The 27,097-nt window shown below is 43.7% G+C and overlaps 1 protein-coding gene across 1 annotated transcript; it reads right to left on the bottom strand.

Annotated features, from left to right (window-relative positions):
- Positions 1 to 361: 361 nt before the first annotated feature.
- On the bottom strand, positions 362 to 26,297 carry PTGER2 (prostaglandin E receptor 2). The gene is made up of 2 exons (XM_044272684.1): positions 25,185 to 26,297; positions 362 to 3,335 (listed from the first exon to the last, which is right to left on the bottom strand). Exons 1-2 carry the CDS (start codon positions 25,992 to 25,994, stop codon positions 3,069 to 3,071), a joined length of 1,077 nt encoding a protein of 358 aa, XP_044128619.1. The 5' UTR covers positions 25,995 to 26,297; the 3' UTR covers positions 362 to 3,068.
- Between the last annotated feature and the right edge of the window lie 800 nt (positions 26,298 to 27,097).

The raw sequence follows: 27,097 nt of genomic DNA, 5'->3' as shown, positions 1-27,097 counted from the left end.
GTCCCCAATGCACGGAATGGCCGCACAACGGCTGTGTGCATGAGGCCTAAGGCTTTTGATCTGAATTCTAGTGGTCCCATCCATGCGGGGTTAGCTGCATTACATGCTATATAAATCGATAATTATGTGTGTGTCCTGCAGCGCTGTGTGCCGCCATCAGTCCTTGGCTCTATAAAGTGCAAACATAAAGACACTAGAGGAAGATGAGCCGTTGTTATAAGAGCTTACAATCTAAGAGGAGCATGAGGAAACAAGTGGTAGCACTACGCCAGGCATGGCCAACCTGCGGCTCTCCAGCTGTTGTAAAACTACAACTCCCACCATGCCCTGCTGTAGGCTAATAGCCGTAGACTGGGCATGATGGGAGTTGTAGTTTTGCAACAGCTGGAGAGCCTTGGGTTGGCCATCCCTGCACTACGCAATACTGCCAGCTCATGATTTCTTGGAAGAGAGATGCAAATAATTTATTTAGGGTGGGTTCACATCATGTTTTATGCCTCCGTTTGGCGTATACTTTAGAAAAAAGAAAAAAAAAAAGCATACAATGGAACTCTATAGTGAATGGATGCCAGTGTATGGCATCAGTCTGAGGAATCCGTTTAATGTATACGTTTTTTGTATAGGTTAAATGGATGGGAAAAACGTGATGTCAACCCAGCCTTAAAGGACGGCCGGACCTGGTCTGCAAGCCTGGGGGGAGGCCTGCATGACTGCGTTTGGAGGGAGTGGGGAGAAAATGGCAGCTAAGGGGTTAAGGATGGTGCTAGGAGGGGAGTGACTGGTAGGAGGGGGAAGATAGTTTAAAGGGGGGACCAAAGGCGGTAAAGGGGCCATTTTTAGTGGGCACAGTGAAGGGATCAGTCCCACCCACCCGCCCTGTTGTATGTCAGGGGTCACAAGTGGGGAGGGGGGGGTTGTGTTGGTACAACTGGGGGTCTGGTCGGTGGCTGCCATTAGTTGGCTGGGTCATTCTTTTGTCATGGCGGTTGGGGGGTCCTTGGAGGTGGTGGTGAGGGAGCCAAGTGGACTCCTCAGGCCTTGGAATCGGAAGGGTGAGATTGCGGGAATCTGCCCAGGTGTAGCCCAGGTTTGCACAATTCTGCCTCTGAGCTGGCAGCTATACGGCTAGAGGTAATTTAGTTGAAGGGAGGGGCAGATTTCCGCCAGGTTTTGGAGCTCAAAGGACCCTCCCCGTTTAGGAATGTTTTGGGGTCGTTGAGGGGCCTGCATGCGAAGCCGGCCTCCATTCATTTATATGGGGCTTCCTAAAATAGGGCCTATTGAAGTGAATGGGAGCGATGGCCGTGCATGCGCAGTGCGCTCCCATTCACTTCTGTGGGGTGAGCGCTTGGTGGTGGCCTGACCCGGAGTCCTCCAGCCATCACTTTGCCTGCTCTGTTCTCGATTTAGGTGTGGGGGTGACCCACACCTATCAGACACTGGGGGTATTCCCTAGCAATACGCCCCCATTGTCTCAGATGAGAATACCTCTACTTCCGAAAGTCTGAGAGGCTCCTAAAAGGGGAGACTTCCAGGATTCCTGGAAGAGCTCATGAACAGCTGCTTCCTCCTGGAAAACATTCCTCCATGAGCGCTAATTGTAGATGGCGCCAGGATACTGCAGTCTCTGTGGCAGTGCGGCCTGCAGTATCCCGGCACATTGCCGATGCCCATAACTGTCCTGAGGAGTGTGTGATGCATCTCAAAATGAAGTGTGATTACATAGGGAAGGGGGGGTTAAAAGGGGACAGGCCCACGTGTGGAAAAATGTTGGTGCACCACTTTGTGTGCCATACTATCTGTTCTCCCACGAGCCAAAGTTGTCAAGTATGATTTAAAGGGTTCGTAGTATCAGGACAGTCCTTGTTCTATATCCTTTTAGGGCTCATGGACACCAAAGAGGGCGTTTCCCTTCAGGGTCGGTCTTGCCCACCAGAGTACAATCTGGTGAGCCCAAGCTCTGACAATAATGGCCCCCTGATTAAACAGGGCCCTTAAGGTCCTATATACACATAGGGTGGGCCCTCAGAATAATTTCCTCTGGTGGGCCCAAGAGACTTCAGTCCTTCGATGTTTCCTTTTACAAGCCAGTATGGAGGGCCAATCTGGTGGACCAAAGCCACCCATGTATTTCATGGACATGCGACCATGTAATACTACAAAAATGTCTGACTGGTTGTGGCTTCTCCTGGTCATGTCAACTGGTTGTTGAGGTTACTGATACAATGGCGGTCATCTCAATAGGGGTTGTCTCTGAACCGCCTTAAATAATGCCCACTGAGAAGTCAAGTTTTTGCGTTTCGGATCTGGTTGAGCTGGTCCACACTATTCTCAAGCGTCAAAAACTTTTTCCATATGAACAGATACTGTATATTGATATACTAACCCAAAAATGAATGCCCCTCTCCCCTTCCTGCCCTGTGGTAAGTGATCTGCTGCAAAACCAGATTCAGGTGGGGTTGTCTTCTGACTCTACTCCCACCTAGGTTCTCCTCTGGACCAGTCGACCATGTTTAACCTTGTACTGTTGTATAACTACCCAAAGTTTTGTAGAAATGCCCCTTTTTTATGACCATGTGACTTTTGTGGACCAGTTCGTAGAACAAGTCAAGTGGATACTGGGAACGTTGACCAGTATGCAGTAGGTAGGAGGTCGCTTGTGATGAAGCCATTGCTGATGTGAAGGTACCTAAAACCAGCCTTGGGAAACCATAAACGTGGAGATCTAAAATGGCTCGTGTCCCTCACTTATGCTCTCCCGTTGTCTGTTCCACAGCCCAAACCATGTTCCTCCATGATGGACTCTGTGGCCGCTGACTGTGTGAACCGATTTATTATAGCTCCTCAAGGTTCTGATGATCTCTCATGTACTTTCCTTGGCCATGACCCGAGTACCTTCGTCTGTCATATATTATGCACTATACATGGAACCTTTGTAGTTTATTATACGGTTTAAATGACTAGGTGTCTGTTTGTTTTTTTTCTTCCCATGCAATTTTGTCATTGTCAGCCATTTTGTCCCCATGCGATTTTGTCATTGTCAGCCATTTTGTCCCCATGCGATTTTGTCATTTCTTCTGGGAAATCCCATACGTAGTGTCGAGCTTGTTGGTGGTGGACAGTCGAGTACTGAGCGAAGGAGAGTTTCTGATGCTCCTCATGTTAATCGAGCTCCGACAGCACAGAACCGAGCGCATCAGCCGGAGCACAGAGGGTCGTAGTATGGTAAAGATCCACGGGTCAATAATCGAATTGACCGATAAAAATCTTAAGGCTAAAAGGTCCATTTTGTCATCTCCTTTATCGCTATCGACTCTGTTAATGTAGGCCCGTACCTGAAAAACATAAAGTGCAAAATTCACGTAAGGATGGTTGAGCGATATCTGGGTGGCAGAATACTTCATTAAAGGGGTCCTCCGGGACTTCATTAGGTCATCAATATCGGGGCTCTTACTCATGGCACAGCAAACTGAATTGATGTTGTTGAGGCACTGTATGGTATGTATGTCTTTGCTCCGTGGCACTGTAGGACACTATTACCAGGTCACAGTACAGTACTACTAGGTAAGCTGTATACAGTACAATTATACACCTGCATGAGTTTCTTTAGAAACTGTATGGCACTACAATGTCACCACTATAGAGTACTTTTTATTGGCATTATATGGCGCCACTTGTGCAACAATATTATGTGAACACCATATGACGTATTATTTGGCCTCATAGCTCACCATTATTTGGGTTGAGTTAAGGCAGTTCATACCGAAAAGGATATTCCCTGATTCCCCTCCTTTTTAGCCAAGTTCCCCCAGTCCTGCAGCTGATATATTTTGATTAGATGTAGGTTTTTGATATTTTTGTTTTGTTTTACGCACTATATTAAAGGGATTTCTCGAGACTTTCACTGGATAGGTCATCAATGTCTGATTGGTGGAGTTCTGACACCCCTACTGATCAATGGATGGAGCTGGAAGCAGAAGGCTCCTTCCTCGGTGTAGTTTCTGGTGCCCACATATGAATTCACATGAATGGGCGTTGAGCTGCATGGTTACTATACAGTGGATGGAGACTTCTGATTCCAGCTCTGCCTTCTTTATAGTCTCAGGTGCCACAGCTGAACAGTGGGGGTGTCAGATCCTCACCAATCAGATCTTGATAACCTATCCTGTGGAAGTCCTGAGAAACCTGTTTAATATATTATAAACCTACAGCGAATCTAAACATATCAGACGCAGGACAGAATGGCCCTTGGCCAAAATGAGGTAAGAGGTGTAAAATCCTTCCCAGTATGATTTGTCATAATTCAGCACAAATGAATAACGTTGAGCTATGTGCCTAAATAATACCGCCATATAGTGTTCACATAATATTGTCAGTGTCTGCATATTCGCACCATAGAGTGCCTGTAAAAGTGCCCACATCATAGTGCCATAGACAAGTACCTAGGTGTATAATTATACCATATAGTAGTGCCCAGCTTAGGCTACTTTCACACTAGCGTTTGGCTGTCCGCTCGTGAGCTCCGTTTGAAGGGGCTCACGAGCGGACCGAACGCTTCCGTCCAGCCCTGATGCAGTCTGAATGGATGCGGATCCGCTCAGACTGCATCAGTCTGGCGGCGTTCAGCCTCCGCTCCGCTCGCCTCCGCACGGACAGGCGGACAGCTGAACGCTGCTTGCAGCGTTCGGGTGTCCGCCTGGCCGTGCGGAGGCGTGCGGATCCGTCCAGACTTACAATGTAAGTCAATGGGGACGGATCCGTTTGAAGATGCCACAATATGGCTCAATCTTCAAGCGGATCCGTCCCCCATTGACTTTACATTGAAAGTCTGGACGGATCCGTCCAAGGCTATTTTCACACTTAGCTTTTATATGCCAAAATAATGCAGACGGATCCGTTCTGAACGGAGCCTCCGTCTGCATTATTATGATCGGATCCCTTCAGAACGGATCCGATCGAACGCTAGTGTGAAAGTAGCCTAATAGTGTCATATAGTGCCACATAGGAAACACATAGCCCCGCTACACAGTGCCTAAACAGCACCAATTCAGTTTGCAACGAGCTTCTAAGGAGGACATTTGAAGCAGACCTACCTGTTGGAGGGGAGACCTTTGTGGATGCCATAGAACAATGACCCATTTTTTGTTATTTTTGTGTCCCTAAAATGTAATAGTTTTCCTCCTGAAATTTAGAACCAGGATGCCTTGCTGCAAGGTCACAAGCTAAAATTTTTATTAGGCCTCATGTGCACTACCGTGTCTGTACTGCACTCGGCAAACCACGGATCCCCAAAATACTGATATTTTCCATTTGCAATCTGCATTTTTCTCACTCCTGTTATACTGACAAGAATAGGACATGTTCTATAATCTGCAGAATTTTTAATTGTTTTTCCTTACCCATATATATGGCCTGATTGGGGTCGGGAAGGAATTTTTTATTCCCCTAAAGTGGGGAAAATTGACTTCTACCTCACAGTTTTTTTTTTTTTGCCTTCCTCTGGATCAACTTGCAGGATAACAGGCCGAACTGGATGGACAGATGTCTTTTTTCGGCCTTATGTACTATGTTACTATAGAAATGAATGGGTCTGTGTGTAATCCTCCAAAAATGCAGATGGGACATGGATACATGATACGGCCGTGTGTGTGAGGCCTTAGGCAGTAGACTGGGGAGTACTCCATGAGCTGTTAAAAAAAAAAAAAAAAAAAAAAAGGGAATGGTGTCAATTTAATTATCGATTTAAGCCTCATACTTATGGAGGTTCTCGTCCAGTTTCATTAATAAATAAAGGAGAAAGAGAATGCATTTGTTGATTAACCCCCGGAAGAGCTTTATGGTCCTAAAACCTCATTAACAGGCTGGAAAATAACCATAAAACCGGTCACAGGAGATCTGGTCGCTCCCCATTACATGATGCTTTTCTTTGCTCAGACGGCTTTACATAAGTTGTCTGCAAATAATTGACATATAAATAACCCATTAGTCTTTCCGGGAAAAGTTTGAAAAGATTTTCTTCTGTAAGGATTTCTAATGTCTATTTTATCCGGTTAAGTAGCCCAACATCAATTCTGACACATTCCATTTTTGAGAACATTTCTTGTCTGCTGGTTACCCTTGGAAACAGACAGCGGTTTAGCTCCACCCTATTGTCAGTCATGTGATCTAACTGCTAAGACTGTCATCTGAGTTCCCACAATGCACTGCTCTCCACAGAGTTTCAAATGTTGCTTTAGACCTGATTGGAGAAGAAACATCTTGTAGTTTAATACTAGTGTGAGATAAACAGGCCAGACCCCTTCTGTACAGCAAGGTGGTACGTCCTAGCAATGTACAGGCATGGGGACACCCCTTTAAAGTAAAAGGTAAAATTTGACTGGTACTTTCAATGCACGCATATCACACAAAAAATCTGAAATTTTATTGCATTAAGTGATAAAATGCCCTAAATGAACTTTTATTTTTTATTTAGGTGACTAGGTAAACACCTCTGCCATGGGGTCTGCCTCTGTTCTCCTGCTATTGGACGCTACCTCCCTTTTTACCTCTACTATCGGATTTCACATCTACCATTGAGCCTGGCCCTACAATATCACTCCGGCAGGTAGGTGTAATACATTCTGTCAGTGCAGCAACCTCTGGTACCACTGGGTGCTGTCCGCATCTGTAGTTCCATTCCGAAGCCCCGCAAAAGAATAAGGCAAGAATAGGCATTTCTATCATAGGGCCGGCTATGATCGATCCGAAAAATGCGGAATGCACACAGCCGGTATGCGCAATTTGCGGACCGCAAAATACTTAGATGTCTGAATGGATTCTATCATTTTGTGGTCTTGATTAATTATTATTTTTTTATTAAAATAATGAAAAGCAGAAGTCTGAATGTGATGCCATGTGCTGTGCTGTTGCTATGTGCGTTCATGCTTTGCAGACAGAGTTCAGGTTGGCACTCCACGGAGATGGCACCCTGCCCTCACTAACCTCCAGAGACCCTGCCTGATATACCATTCCACCCTTCATTACCACACTGGTACTGTACAGTGATCCCTCAAGATACAATATTTTCAACATGCAATTGTCTTTTCTGACCCATCGTAAGTTGAAACCAGACTCAACATACAATGCCTCAGACTCAGATCCAAACAATCAAGGCCACTTATTTGGTAAAATAGCTGTATGAGTTGCTAGTTAGCAGCTATGCCTGACTTTTATATGTAAGGACTGGTTTTATTTGTCTTAGTTTTCTGCTTATTTTTCTTAGATCGTCATTTTCTCTTATCTTGAATGACATTTTGGGGCTTTGGAACCAATTACTCAACTTACAATGGTTTCAACATACAATGGTCGTCCTAGAACCAATCAATATTGTATCTTGAGGGATCCCTGTATATAGCCAGAGCAGAGAGCCCGAGGACAGGCACTGGGGCATTTGCAGGCTCTCCTCATGTTGGAGGTTTCTTGATTTGGAGGCACAGCTTGAAATGTCTCGTGTATGTGCCACATCTGTAAAGCGCACGTAACATTTTACAATAATCTGTCTGGGTCAGATGCTGTGGCCAATATAGAAAATTTAAAGGCTATGGACACCTTTTTGGAGGCAATTTGTTTATGATGGCATTTTGAAAATTTTTCACAAAATCATTTTCATTTGGCCTTTATTAAAAATATTGAGCCATTCTGTCACAAAGGGTTAACTGTTTTTTTGAACTGTGTGACTTTCACTTTCACTTTATGCCCAATAAACCTCATCTCTAAACTACCGAGAGGTCATAGACAACTATTTAAGCCACATTCTAAGCAGTAAGATAAGAACTGAGCTATAACGAGTGTTTATAATGTCAGAGAGCAGAGATAAGGAGCCCATCAGCTCCATGATTTGAAAGAATGATTTTTAGCTTGAAATAAGTACAATGCAATCATAAAGGTGCACATAGCCTTGAAGGCACAAATATGTCTCCGATGTGACATTTTACTTATTTTGCAATACTTCTGTTTGCCTTTGATGTGGAGCTGTCAGCAGTGACTGGCCTGCTTGTTGACGGCCTCTGCATGAATATCACTGACATTTAAAAGGTACTAATGAATCAGATTTTAAATTTGATAGTCATTTTATTACCTCTTCACTGACTGAGAATGAATCCATCAAAAATTTCAATACAATTCATGTTAGTGGATAGGGGTCAAAATAAAATCTATAAGCTTTATTCATATGCACAAAAAGCCTATAAACATACAAAAAAGAAAATGATAATGGAATAAAATAGAGAGACACCAACCCTCAGAGGGGAGACCACGTTATGTATACAGGGTACTCGATAAGTAGCAAGGAGCTCAGACAGGGGTGCACCACCAGATGAGGCAATTGTCTCAGGCAGCACCAGGTAGGGGCAAGAGGGGGGCAGCGGAAGGGCCATGGGCAATAAGCGCTTTCATTGTGGCCGTTTCAGTTTTCGCCTCAGGCAGCAGAAAGGCTAGGTGCACCCCTGAGCGCAGATATGTACTGAGCTGCAATTGCAGCATCTCAGATTTAATTCTCGCGCCATACTGCCACTGTCAGAAATCTAAAAATTGCCAATCCACCATATAGGATGTGGACTCGCACGGAGCGCGGCCTTCTCCTCAAACAGCTGATCGTCAGGGGTCCCGGGAGTCAGACCCCAGCCGATCTGATATTGATGACCTGTCCTGAGGATAGGCCATCAATAGTAAAATTCGGACAACCCCTTTAAGGCTAGCAGGATATTGACGGATATAAGGACTGCACAGCCGCATCCAATCCACTCCACGATGATGACTTTTTGGAAAGGAGGAAGTCTTGATTTTTTTCCCAGATGAAGAGCTTTTATTAAAAAAGAAAATGAGCAAAACAAAGAACTGGAAAATGCCTGAGCCGGATAAGACTTTTCTGTAAACTTTATTTTTTTTTCAACTCGCCTTCAAAAACAATATTTACACGGGACGAAATACAAATCTAAAGAACAAACCCGCGTTCTTCTGCAAGTTAGGACATCATAGGGAAGCTGGGATGCATTCATTATTATTTTACATTTCTCTTGGCACAGTGAGGTTCTTTTAATCCAGCACTTGATGATACTCAATGTCTGATAAACCAGTGCTCTCATTGTGCCTTACACATGACTACAGGGCATGCACAAACTGTACCCTCGCTATAGCTTAAGGACTTCTGGTTGCCGTACACAGCCAAAACGCAGAGTATATAGTGTATCACACATATTGTGTAGGTGGTAAGGCTGAGGGCCTTGCACTTGGGGCCCAAGACCCTTTCTCCTTAAAACCCTCTTCTGATTCCCCTCCTGTATCCAATCCACCCATAGAGTTGAGCCCAGCACGCTGGTGTCAGATGGTGGTATCATGCCAAAATTCTGCATGAACTGCTGGAATTGGGGGGGGGGGGGGGGGGTACACAGAAGTAACAGGGCCCCATATCAATTGGTAACATAGGGCCCCAGCGGGTGAAGTTCAACCCCTTAAAGGGAACCTGTCATCAACTTAGGGCTGACCTCACTGAGGGCAGCATAAAATAGTGACATGAGCTAAAAGTAAGCGTTTGCTGAGAACCAGCATTATAATCATTGCAGCCCAGGCCTTAAAAAAAGAGTCAAATCTACTTGAGAAGAGTCCTGGTTATTCATGAGCTCCTGCACCCTCACCCGTCTGCTGATGATTGGCAGTTCTCTCCTAGAGAGAAAGGGAGAAAACTAGGTAGAAGCCTGTCAGACATCAGCAGGTGGGCGGGAGAGCAGGAATTAATGAATATCCATGACTCTTCTCAGGTGGCCGGGACTCTTTTCCAGGCCCAGTCTGCAATGATTGTGAGGTTGGTTCTCGGCAACCACTTACTTTTAACTTTTATCATCGGCACGTGGTGGATTCACAGCCTTAACTACCGTAATTTATTTGTAGGGCTTCCAAAATAGTGGTTGTGACATTTTTCATTAATGCTTTCTTAGAGATTTTTTATTTATTTTTAGTTTTACTTGGGTGTATCTGTGCACAAAAATAGTCTTAAATATGCAAACCCACACCGAAATAGATTGTAGGGTTATTTCCCTATTTTTGGTGTTTTCATTTTTTTATTTCCCCCCCCATATATAGTATTAATAGTTTTGCATGAACGGGGTGACTATAGTGACTATATTTTTGTTGGCATGGGCATCTTTTTTTTTTCTAATTTCTATTTTATATTTTTTAAATTTTAACAAATGGTTTTTTTTAATACATTTTACATATATGTCCCCCAAGACATAATTTAAAGAAATTTGGGGGACAATTGCAATTTTTTTTTTCCTCTTTTCTACTGTTATTGGGGTAGGCAGAGAAGCCCCACTTAAAGGGAAAACACCCCCTGTTGGGGGATTGTACACAGGCAGAGCTGATCAGGGTTTGCTTAGACCAAGCCCTACTCGAGGACACCCGGCGATCACATGACTGGTCGGTCCATTAGAGGAATCTCTATAGAGGAGTGTTATGCACCAAGGAAAGGAGAAAGTTTAACTGGTTATAAACCACTTCTGTCTCCTCCTCGGGGGTACCCTCCATGCTTCTGCTAGATGTACAGGGCTTCGGATTAATGCCCAGCCCAAGCAGTGCTAGTCGCTGTGAGGTTAATACCGCCATACTCTTAACCACCTCTTAACTACGCCATGCTCTTAACTATGACCCCCTTGCTTGGCTGTTCTCAGAACGCCATAAAAATGAATGGAATATGCTGGGAGTCGTAGTTTCACCACAGCTGGAGTGCAGGAGGTGAGCCGTCACTGACCTAGGGGTTGACTTTGTCCGTGTCTGCTCTCCCAAAATACGACCTATTAAAATGAGAGAAGGAGCCGACCTGGACTAGGCGCAGGCAGCATGCTCTGCCTCTGTGGTTTGTACTTGGCTGGTGCGTAATGTGCAAGAGAAAGTTCTGCCACATTAGAGGAAACCCTGATCTACACAATATTACATGTGTTTTATGTGTCAGAATTCCATCTTTCTAAAGCTCTGGAATCATTCATAGATGGAGCCTGAAATATCATCCCTTCCCAGACTGACCAAGCCAGTGACTCCTCTGAATCATAGATGACTAGTCGATGTCCTCTCCCCTCCTGCCCTGACACCTCTGCACTTATTCATATCTTTGGTTTAGAGCCATGCAGGGGGCTTACTGTTACAAGTAGTAATTACACCGCAAACTCCCCCCTCCCCATTACTGACCACGCTTATGGCAAAATGATTTCCTTTTTTTATGAAAAATTCCTGGCCGCTAATTTCCTGTTTCTTTGCTTGCGTAGTATGTGAAATATTTAAAGTAACGGTTTGTGTTTGAGCACCATTTTATAGTTTACATATAGATACAGAATAATCTGAGTATATTACTTATTCTGTACTGATCCTGAGTTACATCCTGTATTATACTCCAGAGCTGCACTCACTATTCTGCTGGTGCAGTCACTGTGTACATACATTACTTATCCTGTACTGATCCTGAGTTACATCCTGTATTATACTCCAGAGCTGCACTCACTATTCTGCTGGTGCAGTTACTGTGTACATACATTACTTATCCTGTACTGATCCCGAGTTACATCCTGTATTATACTCCTGAGCTGCACTCACTATTCTGCTGGTGCAGTCACTGTGTACATACATTACTTATCCTGTACTGATCCTCAGTAACATCCTGTATTATACTCCAGAGCTGCACTCACTATTCTGCTGGTGCAGTCACTGTGTACATACATTACTTATCCCGTACTGATCCTGAGTTATATCCTGTATTATACTCCAGAGCTGCACTCACTATTCTGCTGGTGCAGTCACTGTGTACATTACATTACTTATCCTGTACTGATCCTGAGTTACATCCTGTATTATACTCCAGAGCTGCACTCACTATTCTGCTGGTGCAGTCACTGTGTACATACATTACTTATCCTGTACTGATCCTCAGTTACATCCTGTATTATACTCCAGAGCAGCACTCACTATTCTGCTGGTGCAGTCACTGTGTACATACATTACTTATCCTGTACTGATCCTGAGTTACATCCTGTATTATACTCCAGAGCTGCACTCACTATTCTGCTGGAGGAGTCACTGTGTACATACATTACTTATCCTGTACTGATCCTGAGTTACATCCTGTATTATACTCCAGAGCTGCACTCACTATTCTGCTGGTGCAGTCACTGTGTACATACATACATTACTTATCACGTAGTGATCCTGAGTTACATCCTTTATTTTATTATTGTGTACTATAGTGAATGCAGCTCTGGAGTAAATAGTTCAAAGGGTCCAGGATTACAAAAGCATGGCTGCTTTCTTCACGGACCAAACTAGTGCATATCTATGTTGTTTTTCCATTGACTTACTGAATAACATGGGCAGCACAAGCAGAATTTCTTGCATTGTCTTGGTTTACCGCATGTAGAATAACATAATGTCATGCTTGGTAAATGTGCGTGACTTATGAGAGCTGCAGTGATGAATGAACCACATGAAAAAACATCGTAAAATGATATAATTGCATCTCAGACCAACCAGGAATAGACTCTATTGAGTCTTTGGTCTGGGTATGCTGCTGGACTTAAAGGGGCACACCACAAAAACAGACAAGTCATTAAAAACATTTTACAGGGTTTAAACCCCAATTTGAAATTCCTTATTACCTATAAGGGTACTTTCACACTTGCGGCAGAGGATTCCAGCAGGCAGTTCCGTTGCCGGAACTGCCTGCCGGATCTGGCAATACGGACGCAAATGGATGGCATTGGATCCATCTGACAAATGCATTCAAATACCAGAGTGTCATCCGTAAAAACGGATCCGGCATTTATTTCTTTTTCCACAGATTTAAAGGTCTGCACATGCACGGACCGGAAGAACAGATCTGTCAATGCGGCAATTTTAAGGCACTAATACATTTCAATGGAAATGAATGCCGAATCCGGGATGTCGGGAAGTGTTCAGGATTTTTGGCCGGAGAGAAAAATACAGCGTGCTGTGGTATTTTCTCCGGCCAAAAAACGTAAGAGGGACTGAACTGATGCATCCTGAACGGATCTCCATTCAGAATGCATTCGGATAAAACTGATAATTTTTTCTGGTATTGAGCCCCTAAGACGCAAGTGTTAAAGGAGAGGGCAGAGACTTGGGTCTTGGGTTTCATTTCGCCATAAGATCTCATAACAGACCTCCGACCATTCCACACCAATTAGTGATAGTTTTTTCCTTGCTGTGACCACCCATGGGGATTCTACCGATGTTATCATCTGACATGCCAGATGTTTGAAAAACTGGAAACTTCCCTTTAAGTAAACATTGTAGTTAGATCTCAATCTTAAGAAACAGACCACATGCCGCTTATTACACTGATGTTAAAGCTGATAAGCTGGAGTAGCAAAGACTTCCATATGTGATCTGCTAATTACATGCCATATGACTCCACCCCTCATAATATTCGGTGACAACGTTTAATTAAAGGGGACCTTTCATTAGTTTTGATGACCCTGAACTGCTGTAACAGCTATATACTACCATATAGTGCTCAATTAATACCACCACCATACAGTGTTCCCTGCATAAAAAATGTCCCTCAAGACCAGAGAGGAGGGGTGGCCACTAAAATCCCAAGGCAGTTGTCTGCTGAATAGTGCATAAGTGGCAATGCTATCTAATGCATAATGCTACCATACTGTGCTCAAATAATTCCACCGTCATACAGTGACCAAACAAAAAACAGCAAAACAGATGTTTTAAAGGGCACTTGTCATCAATTTTGACAATCCTTAAACACTATAATCTCTATATAGAGACCAGGAGAGATATTCGGAACATAAGTATAGATATAGAGACTTCTCCTTAAGTGTCCACAGGGTGGTTCTTCAGCAGACAAGTGTCTGTCATCTTGAAAATTACAAAAATTGGTATACTACATTGGTTTTTCTGCCTTTTGTGGCCACTGTGTTCTGTTTGTCTGTATGTCTGTCATCTTGGCAGAAAACCCTCCCATCCAGTCTTGATTGGCATCTCTTTGCGGGGAACTTGAATTATGCAGGATGGGATTCTCACTGAGATCATAGGACACTTGTCTGCTGAAGAAACACCCAGCGGAGGGTTTGCACATGGTGCAGGAGTTGGGGAATCTGTCACCAGTGACCTCTATCCAGCTGTTTACATAGACGCGTAGCTATGGTTCCCCTGATTAAAACACTGTTTTTCTTTTGTTGATCGGAGGCTCCGTTCCAGAGTTATGCAAAAAAAAAAAAAAATGCAAATTAGGCCCTTTAGTGCAATGAGGGTGTCGCTGTTGCTCTTGTTGCACCCAAGCTACACTCCTTTCTGTGGCCAGTCCTTCCCTCACTGCTTTGATTGACATGACCAGGCAGTGCTAAAGCAGCGAGGGAGGGGCTGGCTACAGAAATGTGTGGAGTTTGGGTGCAGCAAGGGCAACGATGATGCCCTCATTGCACCAAAGGTCTAATTTACATGTCAAGAAAAAGTATCATATCTCAGGAACGGAGTCTCAGATCAACAAAACAAAATCACTGTTTTAATCAGGTGACCCTAAACCACAGCTATGTGTCTATGCAAACAGTTTGATTGGAAGGTCTCTAGTGACAGATTCCCTTTAAAATGTTGTTATAACCTGTTGGTTTAGCTCTTATTTGGTCACCATATGGTGGTGGTATTACTTGAGCACTGTATGGTAGTATTATGTTTTCTGTGCCACTTAGGTAACATGCAGTATGTTATTTTTGCAGTGCATGGTTATGTGGGCACTGTATATCACTGTTGTTAGGCAGCTGTGTGGCGCTGTTATTAGGGTACCATCCCGAATGGTGAAAAAAAATTAGGTGCTAGATGGTTATTCGTACACATGGGGGGGCTTTTGCCAATATAAGGCCATTTCTGCCCAGAATCTTTGCAGTATAGTTTTTGCTTTGGACTCTTGCTATGACCCTGCTGATAACCTTAGCGGGGGCTTTTGCGTTCGTCAAAGTAGTTGACTCTTTAAAGGGGTTCTCCAAGGTAGTGTTCTTTTTTTAAATAAAGAGCTGGAATGGGTTAAAAAAATAATATATAGATCAATGCAAATAATCTAATTTCCCACCCACCTGCTGACTTTGCCGGTCCACAGGCTCGATACACAGGAAATCGCTTGGACCGCCGACTTGACCAATCACTGGCTGTGGCGGGTCACTACTGTGGTCAGCGTGGATCAGTGCATTATAATGACTTGGGGGGGGGGGGGAGGTTTAAATCATTGTGGGTGAGTATTTGATTATTTTATTTATTTTTCCAACCCTGTTAAAAAAAAAAAAAAATCCTGGGAAAACTCCTTTTAATGATTGACGTGTCTGTGAGAAAATCTAGGAATGATGGATGTAATAAAGAAAGGGTGCTGAAGTTTACTGCCAGTGAGCGCTGGTCTGCAGCCAGAATCCGACGGCTTCAAAGCCAGCTATTTCACAACGGACATAAAACCGCTTGTGTGCGGAGTGACACACAGGAAGACGCGTGTCTCATTTAATGATGTCCCAAGGTTAAGTAACGCGAAGAGCAATTCCCCCCCGAAATGTTCTCCTATACGGAGGCCGTTGGTCGTGTTCACACGTGCTGTTTGTTTTCCTTTTTAGCTGTGGTTTATGGTTCATCAAAACTGCCGAGGACGGGGATCCCGCTCACTGTTTGGGATATACTGGCATTTTTAAAGGGACCACGCCTTATTCTTTTGTCAGGGCTGGCCTTGGAGCACATTAGTCTCCCCTACTGAAGGGGGCGCCACCTGATGCAAAGCGTTTGGTGGCGGCAGCGCTGTATAGCTTGATCATCCAGTGGGGTATTGGAACCACAAGGGAAATTGCAAACATTGGGTTGATGTTTAGTGGCAGTAGCCTCCAGTCTGTGGCTCTCGAGCGGAGGGAAATATGTAACTCCCAGCATGTCTTGGGTCACGTTGGAAAGCTACAGGTTGGAAACTACAATTCTATGGGAACACTAGGGGCATGGGTCTAAGGGCTTGTTCTGTGTGAAGTCTGTGCCCGTGCTGTGGAGCGCACATTGCAGTCCGCAATGCACGGGCACCGTCCGTGGGGCAGGCGCATGGGGATCGCAGACCCAACTTCAATCCTTCCGTTCACCAAAAAGATAGAACAACTCATATCTTTTTGCGGTGCGGAAGCACGGAACAGAACCCTAGAAAGCACTCCGTAGTGTTCCATTCTGCACCGTTCCGCATCTCCGGATTTGCGGACCCATTGAAATGAATAATGCGGAATGGCCACGGAACGGTGCACGTGTATTGCGGATCTGCAAATGCGGTCCGCAATACGGCAATGGGCATCACACGTTCGTGTGATGCCCAGGGGCAAAGGTAAGCAAGTTCATTGCTGCAGGTTATGATGCTGCGCTGATGTTTTTAGTTGTTTTTTAGTATCTTTAGCTTTTCCTTTAAATGACCTACATTTTGCCTGGCTGTTAACCACAGCATAGTGATGTATCGATGGCAAATCACTTGCATGCAGTTCAAAGAGTAGGAGGTAGGTGTTGTCGATGTTAGACAAGTAGATGATAATCTATGATATACTGTGTGTGTATATGGTTTACATGCCTTTATGCTTTTTTATGCTGTTGTGCCGAAAGTAAGGAAATTCTCGGTATGATCTGTGCGTTTTTAACAACGCGTAGCATGGGGACTTAATGGCTGCGCTCATACCAGCAGACCCTCCCTTCCCCCACACAGCAGTGAAGGGAACGCAGTTATGTCCATTTCGGCTGAGATTTTACTTTGTTATATTATTGCTTCAATGCATGTCAAGTAAAAACTGTTTGGATTACAAGTCTACCGCCTTGTGTATGCAGCTCTAATGCCGTTCTTCAAACCCTGTGTAGTTTGAACCCGCACTTTGTTATTTCACGCCCTCATCTTGATAACGTTCAGGCAGTAGGAGTGATGACTGCAGGATCAGACGACACAAAGGGCTTGTAACCACAGAGGCACATAGTTCTGCACCAGAGCTGTGGACACACAAAATTATTTTTTTTTCTTTTAAATGTGCATTTGAGCAATCAAAAATGTTGGTTGCTTAGGTGGGTATATCCATACAGGTGATACCTGTGACTTTGAAAGGTTCATTTATGGGCCATGGAGATTGGTCATCAGATTGGGGGGGAGGGTGGGGGCGCGGGAAGCTTCATTTGTATTGTATTGCCTGTTTTACAACATTTTTCTGAACACCTGGCAAATTTAGTATTTCAGCAATTGCGTTTCGTGAATCGTAACTGTAGTTTCCACACCAGCTTCGGGTGAATTCTTAAACTGTTTATTTTTATAAATATTCTTTAAAATAAAAATTCTTTTCGTGGTTTTTCTGGTTCCTGCTGAAGCCTGAATTGTTCCTCTACCAAACTATCGAGGCTTCATAAGATTAAGAGGGCAGCGACCTTCTGAGGTGCATGAGAAGATCACTTAATTTGGGTTGGTGGACTTCATGTGGCCATACAAGATAGATGAATATTGGTCACACATGTATCATCATCCAACCAAGGAACAGTCATCAAGGGTGTCCCGACCTTCTCCCTATGGTAGATGTGCAGCGTTCCGCTCCAGAGTTGGGGCACACTGCAAAGTGCGCGAGAATGTATTTGTGTGTAAAACATATTTACTGCATTTTGTATGCACAAGGTATTGATAGGCCATATCAATAGCCACCACTAGATGGGGCTGATGTCACTCTCTCTCTAAATATATATGTATTATGTGACACAGTAAAGGGAGTTGTATGGGGAGGCAGGTATTTTACTCCCAGTGTGTGCTGCTGGACTGATTAGCGGCCAGATCATGTGCCAGTCCGGGTTTTGGCAACACCTAGCTGCCTTTTAAAAGACAGCTGGGTTCAGCAGAGAATATCTCTGAATTGGGATCTGAGGCTTGTGCTGGGCTTGGAGGTCTGAGACCCGTGTGAGGGGAAACAGGCTGACTAAAGCCTGTTCATGGACTCTTTGAGGCAGAACTGCCAGCTGGGTGTGAACTAACACCAAAACCACAAGGTGACTTTTTTGTGTTGAATGTGAATTTTTGTTTATGAACTTGCCAAGAGTGTGAATAAACACTGAACTGTTTGATTTAGGAACTCTGAACTGCGTCCACTTATCCTGTCTACCAGAGCGAATCCCCACAAAATATATATATAGAGAGAGAGAGAACGTTCTAGGGGGAGTACAAAGAACACAGTTCTGGCTCAGTGATGACTCATGAACCAGCATGGACCCGGATTCATTCAGAGATGGGTCCGATGGAACCACTACAAAAGCAGGCCAGATGTAACAGAAGGATGTAGAGAGAACCTGTCTAAAAGGACTTTTTGAGCTGATGGCATCTATGTTGAGCTGTTGCCTCCAGTGCCTGAGCATAACAGTTTGGCCAATTGTGAGAAATACCTACCTACATACCAAGGCGGTGGACATGGATTCTGTGGACATGTAAGTACACCAACCTGTTCAAAAAAGGAGCAGAGTTTTTGGCTGCCATTATTGGGGACTGCCCTGTGGTTGCATCGTATTGCCTAAAGTGTACACCCCATGCCTGGATGCTTATGTCAAAGTCAGCAGCTAGTAAAGTGCAGAGTAACATTCGTGTGTCCTGTTCTCTGACCCCCACGTAGCTGCTTGGTTACTGAATACTCCATCCACTGCTGTCCCTGGATGGCACAGGGGGGTGATTGCATCTACTTCTCCAGGCTGCCTGTGAGGACCAGACATAAGCTCTCTATAGGAAAGGACTTAATCGGTGGTAATGCAAAGTTGGACAAAACTGTCCAGACGTCCTTCCTGGGGAGCGCTCCGACAAAAGGGTCCTGTCCTTTTATACTGATCTTCCTGCAAAGTGCAGAGTACGGAAGAGACACTTTGGCCTGTTAACTACCTGTGCAGCCGTAAGACCTGTAACTACTGTCCATTGCAGGCTAAGAACTGAACTGATCTGTTTGCATTAGAATTCTTCAGTGAAGAACTGGTCTTCTGCACAATGGCCTCCTCATTGCTTCCTGCATTGCTACTACACTGCAAAGTGTTGGCATCATGACTGGCACCCTGCCTTGCACCTCAAAGCACCACTGCCCATTTATTATGGAAACCAGGGGCCCCTCGAGCTTGTGGTCTCCGGCGTCTTCTGACATGCTGCCAGTAACAAGTAGACGTAGGTCATTGGGTGGTAATCCGTGTGAGCTACTTGGGTTTCAGAACAAATTATGGTCATGGAGGCCGCCTCTTTGCAGAACTAGCGCCCCGACGGAGGCCCAGTGTATGTAATAGAGCAGCCATGAAACTTCACTGTGCAGTCTCCTCATCAGAAATCCTGGGCTTGATGAGTAACAGAACTGAAAGACTGGAAGCAGTTTATGTTGGCGCGGAGAAGTAAAGCTATTTTGAACAAAGACTAAATCCAAAAAAAGTAAAACAATAAGAAATTCCATCTCTGAGACGCAATTGCCATCCAAATCTGCTGTTTCTCTGAGCAAAATCTCTAAGGCTGTGTTCACATCAGGTTTTTGTCCCACATTTAATGTACACACATGAGGTGTACATTTAACATATGCCGTACAGTGGCATCTGTCACCATAGGGTTCCATTGTAAAAAAACAAAAACAAAACACTAATACATTAACTTATACGTTTTTTTCTGTAGTATGGAAACCGCAGTGTACTATGCCTTTGCATCCTGTTTTTCCCAATGTATATGTTAAATGGGATCTGAACGGCCCCTGAGCTACTTTACTAAACTATGTTTAAATGTATACAGTCAGGTCCATAGATATTGGGACATGGACACAATTCTAACATTTTTGGCTCTATACACCACCACAATGGATTTGAAATGAAACAAACAAGATGTGCTTTACCTGCAGACTGTCAGCTGTAATTTAAGGGGAATTACATCCAAATCAGGTGAACGGTGCAGGAATTACAGCAGTTTGCATATGTGCCTCCCACTTGTTATGGGACCAAAAGTAATGGGACAGAATAATAGTCATAAATCAAGCTTTCACTTTTTAATACCTGGTTGCAAATCCTTTGCAGTCAATAACAGCCTGAAGTCTGGAACGCATAGACATCACCAGACGCTTGGGTTTCATCCCTGGTGATGCTCTGCCCGGCCTCTACTGCAACTGTCTTCAGTATATTGGGCAGACTAGATGGGCCAAATAGTTCTTATCTGCCAACACATTCTATGTTTCTATGTCTTCAGTACCTGCTTGTTCTTGGGGCATTTTCCCTTCAGTTTTGTCTTCAGCAAGTGAAATGCTCAATCGGATTCAGGTCCGGGGATTGACTCTGCCATTGCATAACATTCCACTTCTTTCCCTTATAAAACTCTTTGGTTGCTTTTGCAGTATGCTTTGGGTCATTGTCCATCTGCACTGTGAAGCGCCGTCCAATGAGTTCTGAAGCATTTGGCTGAATAGGAGCAGATAATATTGCCCCAAACACTTCAGAATTCATCCTGCTGCTTTTGTCAGCAGTCACATCATCAATAAACACAAGAGAAGCAGTTCCATTGGCAGCCATACATGCCCACGCCATGACACTACCACCACCAGGCTTCACTGATGAGGCGGTATGCTTAGGACCATGAGCAGTTCCTTTCCTTCTCCAGACTCTTCTCTTCCCATCACTCTGGTACAAGTTGATCTTGGTCTCATCTGTCCATAGGATGTTGTTCCAGAACTGTGAAGGCTTTTTTAGATGTCGTTTGGCAAACTCTAATCTGGCCTTCCTGTTTTTGAGGCTCACCAATGGTTTACATCTTGTGGTGAACCCTCTGTATTCACTCTGGTGAAGTCTTCTCTTGATTGGTGACTTTGACACACATACACCTACCTCCTGGAGAGTGTTCTTCATCTGGCCACCTGTTGTGAAGGGTGTTTTCTTCACCAGGGAAAGAATTCTTCGGTCATCCACCACAGTTGTTTTCCGTGGTCTTCCGGGTCTTTTGGGGTTGCTGAGCTCTTTTTAAGAATGTTCCAAACAGTGGTTTTGGCCAGGCCTAATGTTTTCGCTATCTCTCTGATGGGTTTGTTGTGTTTTTCAGCCTAATGGTGGCTTCACTGATAGTGACTGCTCTTTGGATCTCATCTTGAGAGTTGACAGCAACAGATTCCAAATGCAAAAAGAAGACTGGAAATGACCTCTGGACCTTTTATCTGCTCATTGTAATTGGGATAATGAGGGAATAACACCCACCGGCCATGGAACAGTCGAGAAGACAATTGTCCCATTACTTTTGGTCCCCTAACAAGTGGGAGGCACATATGCAAACTGTTATAATTCCTGCACCGTTCACCTGATTTGGATGTAAACACCCTCAAATTAAAGCTGACAGTCTGCAGGTAAAGCACATCTTGTTTGTTTCATTTCAAATCCATTGTGTTGGTGTATAGAGCCAAAAGTGTTAGAATTGTGTCCATGTCCCAATATTTATTGACCTGACTGTGTATATCAAAAGTCAGTCGGTAATACAGAAAGAATATGAAAATAATTCATAGGATTCATGTACACACTGACTTCACTATATTAATTACTTATCTTCTATTGATCCTGACTAATATGATTTAAAGCTGAACTCCGAATTCTGCAGACTTCAGAGTTGAAATCTCTCAATTTCCCTGCTTGTTCTGTGTGTACACAGATCGTACTGTGATGAAATGTATTCACAGCAGTCAGTGTACTATCATCAGATGTATTAAAAACTACCCACTTCCCTATAGCAGCTCAGCTAAGCTGTTACAGAATTGTAAATACAGCTCTGGAGTATAATACAACCTGTAACTGAGGATAGGTACTGCATAATGTAATGTACCTGTATGTACACAGTGACTGCACCAGCAGAATAGTGAGTGCAGCTCTGGAGTATAATACAGGATGTAACTCAGGATCAGTACAGGAGAAGTAATGTATGTACACAGTGACTGCACCAGCAGAATAGTGAATGCAGCTCTGGAGTATAATACAAAATGTAACCCATTATCAGCACATATAAATAATGCATTCATTTGAGCAGTCAAACCCCAGTTTCTGCCAGTAGCTTTCTATTTTTTAATTGAAGCCAGAATTGTAGAATTGAGGACCTTATGCGAGGAGTAGGGGCTAAGTGCCCACTGATACCATACACCTCTTATAGCAAATTCCCTGCACGTCAGTAGCAATGTGCGTGCCTGTGATACATATAAAATATTTTAATTTTATTGGAAAGTTTATGGAAAATTAGGATGACCTAATCTGATTACACAAGCTTCCGATCAGTACATAGGGGATCCTACAAACATGATATACTGGATGTGTTAGAACTCGCCTCTTGATGCCTCGGGCAAAACTGTAAATTGTTATAGAAACTTTGAGCCTAGAATGAAATGGGGAAGACGAGGCGAGCGTTACGGGGCCTGCTGGATCCGACCACAGAAATGGTTGTTTGGAGAAATATTAGTACAAGTTGTGGACGGCTGATTTCCTGTTTATCTGTAGTAAGTGGTCTGTGTTAGAAGATGTTACTTCTCATGGTCGCTCCGGATTTTGTCACATGGAGAGAACGTGTTCTAACAGCTAGACATCAGAGTACATGGCCATCTTGGGGTATACACAGAGGAGAGGAAACTCCGTAGTAAATGATGGCCCCTCCATGCTTATCCACCATCTCTTGATGAGACAGTCCAGCACATGCTCATCTTCTGCTTTCCATCCTCTGGTGAAGAGAAAGGTGACATAACCCCAAGGTTTAATTTCTCATCCTTTGGTTGCTGCACCAGTGGACCAGAAGAGCCTCCTGGTTCTAACCAGCCATGAGGCAAGAGCATAGAAAAAACAGACCTAGCCGAGCAGATGGCCCCTGTTAATAGTGCCCATAGCACTAAACGGGCAATTTCTATGATCTATGACCGTCAAATGCTTATTTTAGAAGCTGGGGTTTGACTGGTCAAATGAATGCATTTATCATGTGCTAATTTGGATTTACATCATGTATTATACTCCAGAGCTGCACTCGCTGTTCTGCTGGTGCAGTCACTGTGTTACATACATTACATTACTTATCCTGTACTGATTTTGAGTTATATCCTGTATTATACTCCGGAGCTTTATTCATTATTCTGCAAGCTTTAGAGCTAAAATCGCCCCAAATCCATCAGATTAGTATAACATAAATGATATATATGTGTCCTTGGACTCCACGGAAGAATAGTGAGTGCAGCTCTGGAATATAATACAGGATGTAACTCTGGATCAGTACAGGACAAGTAATGTTTGTACACAGTGACTGCACCTGCAGAATAGTGAGTGCAGCTCTGGAGTATAATACAGGATGTAACTCAGGATCAGTACAGGATAAGTAATGTATGTACACAGTGACTGCACCAGCAGAATAGTGAGTGCTGCTCTGGAATATAATACAGGATGTAACTCTGGATCAGTACAGGACAAGTAATGTTTGTACACAGTGACTGCACCTGCAGAATAGTGAGTGCAGCTCTGGAGTATAATGCAGAATGTAGATCAGGATCAGTACAGGATAAGTAATGTATGTACACAGTGACTGCACCAGCAGAATAGTGAGTGCAGCTCTGGAGTATAATACAGGATGTAACTCAGGATCAGTACAGGATAAGTAATGTATGTACACAGTGACTGCACCAGCAGAATAGTGAGTGCAGCTCTGGAGTATAATACAGGATGTAACTCAGGATCAGTACAGGATAAGTAATGTATGTACACAGTGACTGCACCAGCAGAATAGTGAGTGCAGCTCTGGAGTATAATACAGGATGTAACTCAGGATCAGTACAGGATAAGTAATGTATGTACACAGTGACTGCACCAGCAGAATAGTGAGTGCAGCTCTGGAGTATAATGCAGAATCTAGATCAGGATCAGTACAGGATAAGTAATGTATGTACACAATGACTGTAGCAGCAGAATAGTGAGTGCAGCTCTGGAGTATAATACAGGATGTAACTCAGGATCAGTACAGGATAAGTAATGTATGTACACAGTGACTGCACCAGCAGAATAGTGAGTGCAGCTCTGGAGTATAATAAAGGATGTAACTCAGGATCAGTACAGGATAAGTAATGTATGTACACAGTGACTCCACCAGCAGAATAGTGAGTGCAGCTCTGGAGTATAATGCAGAATGTAACTCAGGATCAGTACAGGATAAGTACTGTAACGTATGTACAAAACCTTTTATATAGATTATATCCATTCAGTATAAATTGTGAGATGTTGTTCAAAGGTAACATAGGTTGTAAAGTGTCTTTTATGGGAGGGTTATACTAGAATGACTCACTGTGACAAAGTTCAGTGTGATTACTCCAAGAAACAGTTTTGATGGCTGCCTGACAGTCACTACTAGTGCACGGGGTCTCTGACCATAGATGCAGTTGAAGTATCATTGTTTTATGTGAATTGATGTTTAGATACAGATGTAGCAGAGCTGGATGTGTCATTTTGACTCCCCACAATACACAGTGGCACATGATAATCTAGATTTTGACTTGCTCTGTCTCGGTTATAGATCTCTGAAAATGGAGCCAAATCTGTTGAATGTGCCCAACAATCATGTAAAGGGTGCGCAGATCTGCTTAGAGGGTATTTGTCACATTGTATGGGCAATCACTGGTCATTCAAATGTCATTCTGCTAACGGAAAGCAACGATATACAACGGATCAAATCAAGGTCCCAGCAAATATAGACCTTGCCTTAACAGTCCTGTCACCTTATAGCTGTAATACCGCAAAATGAATGTCATGTCATATCTTACAGTGACAGCACGTTACATTTTTGAAAAATTGTTCTCCAGATATGATCTGCCATTGTCTGGATTAAATTATTGGAAAAGTAAAAATGGTGTGCAAGTGTTGGGAGAAAAGGGCGGGCAGGTAAGTGGAAGGACTAACATTATATTAATGTAGTGCACCCTTGTTGCACCAGGATAAGGGTGAAGGATCACAAATGTCTCCAGTTTTACATAAGATAATTGATTTAGGTTTACAGGCAATCCTAACACAAGAGACATCAAAGGGTTAAATAACAAATTTGTCTCTGTTATATCTCCAAGAAATAGAAAGATTTATCACATCCCATAATTTGAACTAAAAACCAGTAGAAAAGCTTCAGAATAACTTACCGTGAAAGGCACTGAGCAAATAATGAAGGTAATGGTCATGATAGACAGTAGTATGAGATGATCAATTTCTTCGGACATGGAAATCTGCTCCCGCTTGTTGGTCACCAGAGAGCCAACCCTCCGGGACTTTTGTCTTTTGTGCATCCTGACCAGACTGACAATGACCGTCAGGTTGCAGGACAGTACAGCTATGATGAGAATGAGAAGAAGGGCAGCATATAGCATGGAGTACACATTGCTGATGTACCCATCCTTTTGTTGACCCCGCATGTTTATAAAGCACCAAGTCCCGGGACAGTATTGTATGAATTCTCCGAATCCCATAACTGGAAAGAGGCAGAATACGATGCAAAAGGAGTAGATAACGGGAAAGGTAATGATTCCACACCGCTTCTTGATGAACTTCTCATAAAAATAAGGATGCCCTATGGCCAATGCACGCTCCAAGGCCATGGCGAAGAGGACCATCATGGTGGCCAAGCTGAAAAAAGTCATGGCAAAGGCGAAATAATTGCAAAGATTCAAAGCCTTGAGTGAAAGTCTTTTAGTATAAGATACCAACACCACGGGGCTGATCATACAAGTACCCAACAAATCCGTGATAACCAGACCAGTCACGAGGATGAAGAACAGTGAGATCTTGCCCCTGTTCCCTCTTCTGTGTGTCTCCAGTAAAACCAGTGCTATTAAGTTGCCCAAGACCCCTGCAGAGAACATCACAGCGCTGATAGCCGGACTCTCGTTGGGTCCTAAATGTATAGTGGACACACATCTGTTGTTGAAGGTATCTAACTGACCTTCGTCCATCATGGTTCCAAAAGTCAACCCTTGGATTCTTAGCCACTACTGGTCCAGATATTCAGGCACATGGCAGGTGAGTCCTGGGAAGACTGTGACTTGGGGAAGAAGAGGCACAACGTGAGAAGCCTCTGACATCACACAGAACTTTCACTCCTCCCCGAAAACACACAAGGAGGAAGAAGGAAAGTAACAGAAAAAAAAAACAATGAGTTTACAGTTCTTGAAAGGTTCCATCCACAAGAACATTTTCTCAGAGTATAGTCAAGTCTTGAGTGCTAGAGAGAAGATCTGGGAGCATCTCTACAGAGACGACGTCTGCTCCTCTGTGAAGAAGTTACAGAGAGTGTTTCAGCAGCTCTAATTCCACGCTGCTTCTATCTCCTCCCACATCCCCTGCCCGCATCACGTTCTGTAGGGCGAGCCCCATTGAAAAGCTAGTCAGTCATCATCCCTAATCACTGCACTAGGTGAAAGCTGAGATCTCTGAGTAATAAGAGGACTTTATAATGATGAGATCTAAAATCTGTCGCTGCAGGCGAATTAGATTGTTGGTTAAGAATTACAGAAGTTTTGCATTAAAGTGAATCACCCGGTGTAGATGTTACTTAAAATTTTGGAATTTGGTCTGGGTGAAGATTTTAACTTTCTAAAGCTACTTTCACACTCGCGTTTGGTGCGGATCCGTCATGGATCTGCACAGACGGATCCGTTCAGATAATACAAACGTCTGCATCCGTTCAGAACGGATCCGTTTGTATTCTCTTTAACATAGCCGAGATGGATCTGTATTGTGTCATAGAAAACCGATCCGTCCCCATTGACTTACATTGTGTCCGTTTGGCTCAGTTTCATCAGACGGACACCAAAACACTGCAAGCAGCCTCCAAAGCGGAATGGAGGCAAACTCATGCTTTCTGAGCGGATCCTTTTCCATTCAGAATGCATTAGGGCAAAAACTGATCCGTTTTGGACCGCTGGTGAGTGCCCTGAATGGATCTCACAAACGCAAAGCCAAAACGCCATTGTGAAAGTGGCCTAAAATATGTTTCCAGTTTTTTTAAAATTTATTTTTAAGGGGTTTTCCAGTCTGTAGATATTGATGACCTACCTTC

This window comes from Bufo gargarizans, chromosome 11 (assembly GCF_014858855.1).
Source record: "Bufo gargarizans isolate SCDJY-AF-19 chromosome 11, ASM1485885v1, whole genome shotgun sequence".
Lineage (NCBI taxonomy): Eukaryota > Metazoa > Chordata > Amphibia > Anura > Bufonidae > Bufo > Bufo gargarizans.
Note: the sequence above shows the minus strand (reverse complement) of the source record. Positions and strands in the feature narration are given on the sequence as shown.

Coding starts and splice junctions, on each gene's coding strand:
- PTGER2 (XM_044272684.1), bottom strand. CDS start 25,994: ATGATGGACGAAGGTCAGTTAGATACCTTCAACAACAGATGTGTGTCC. Junction 3,336..25,184: donor TTTGCTCAGTGCCTTTCACG/GTAAGTTATTCT, acceptor TATGTTTTTCAG/GTACGGGCCTACATTAACAG.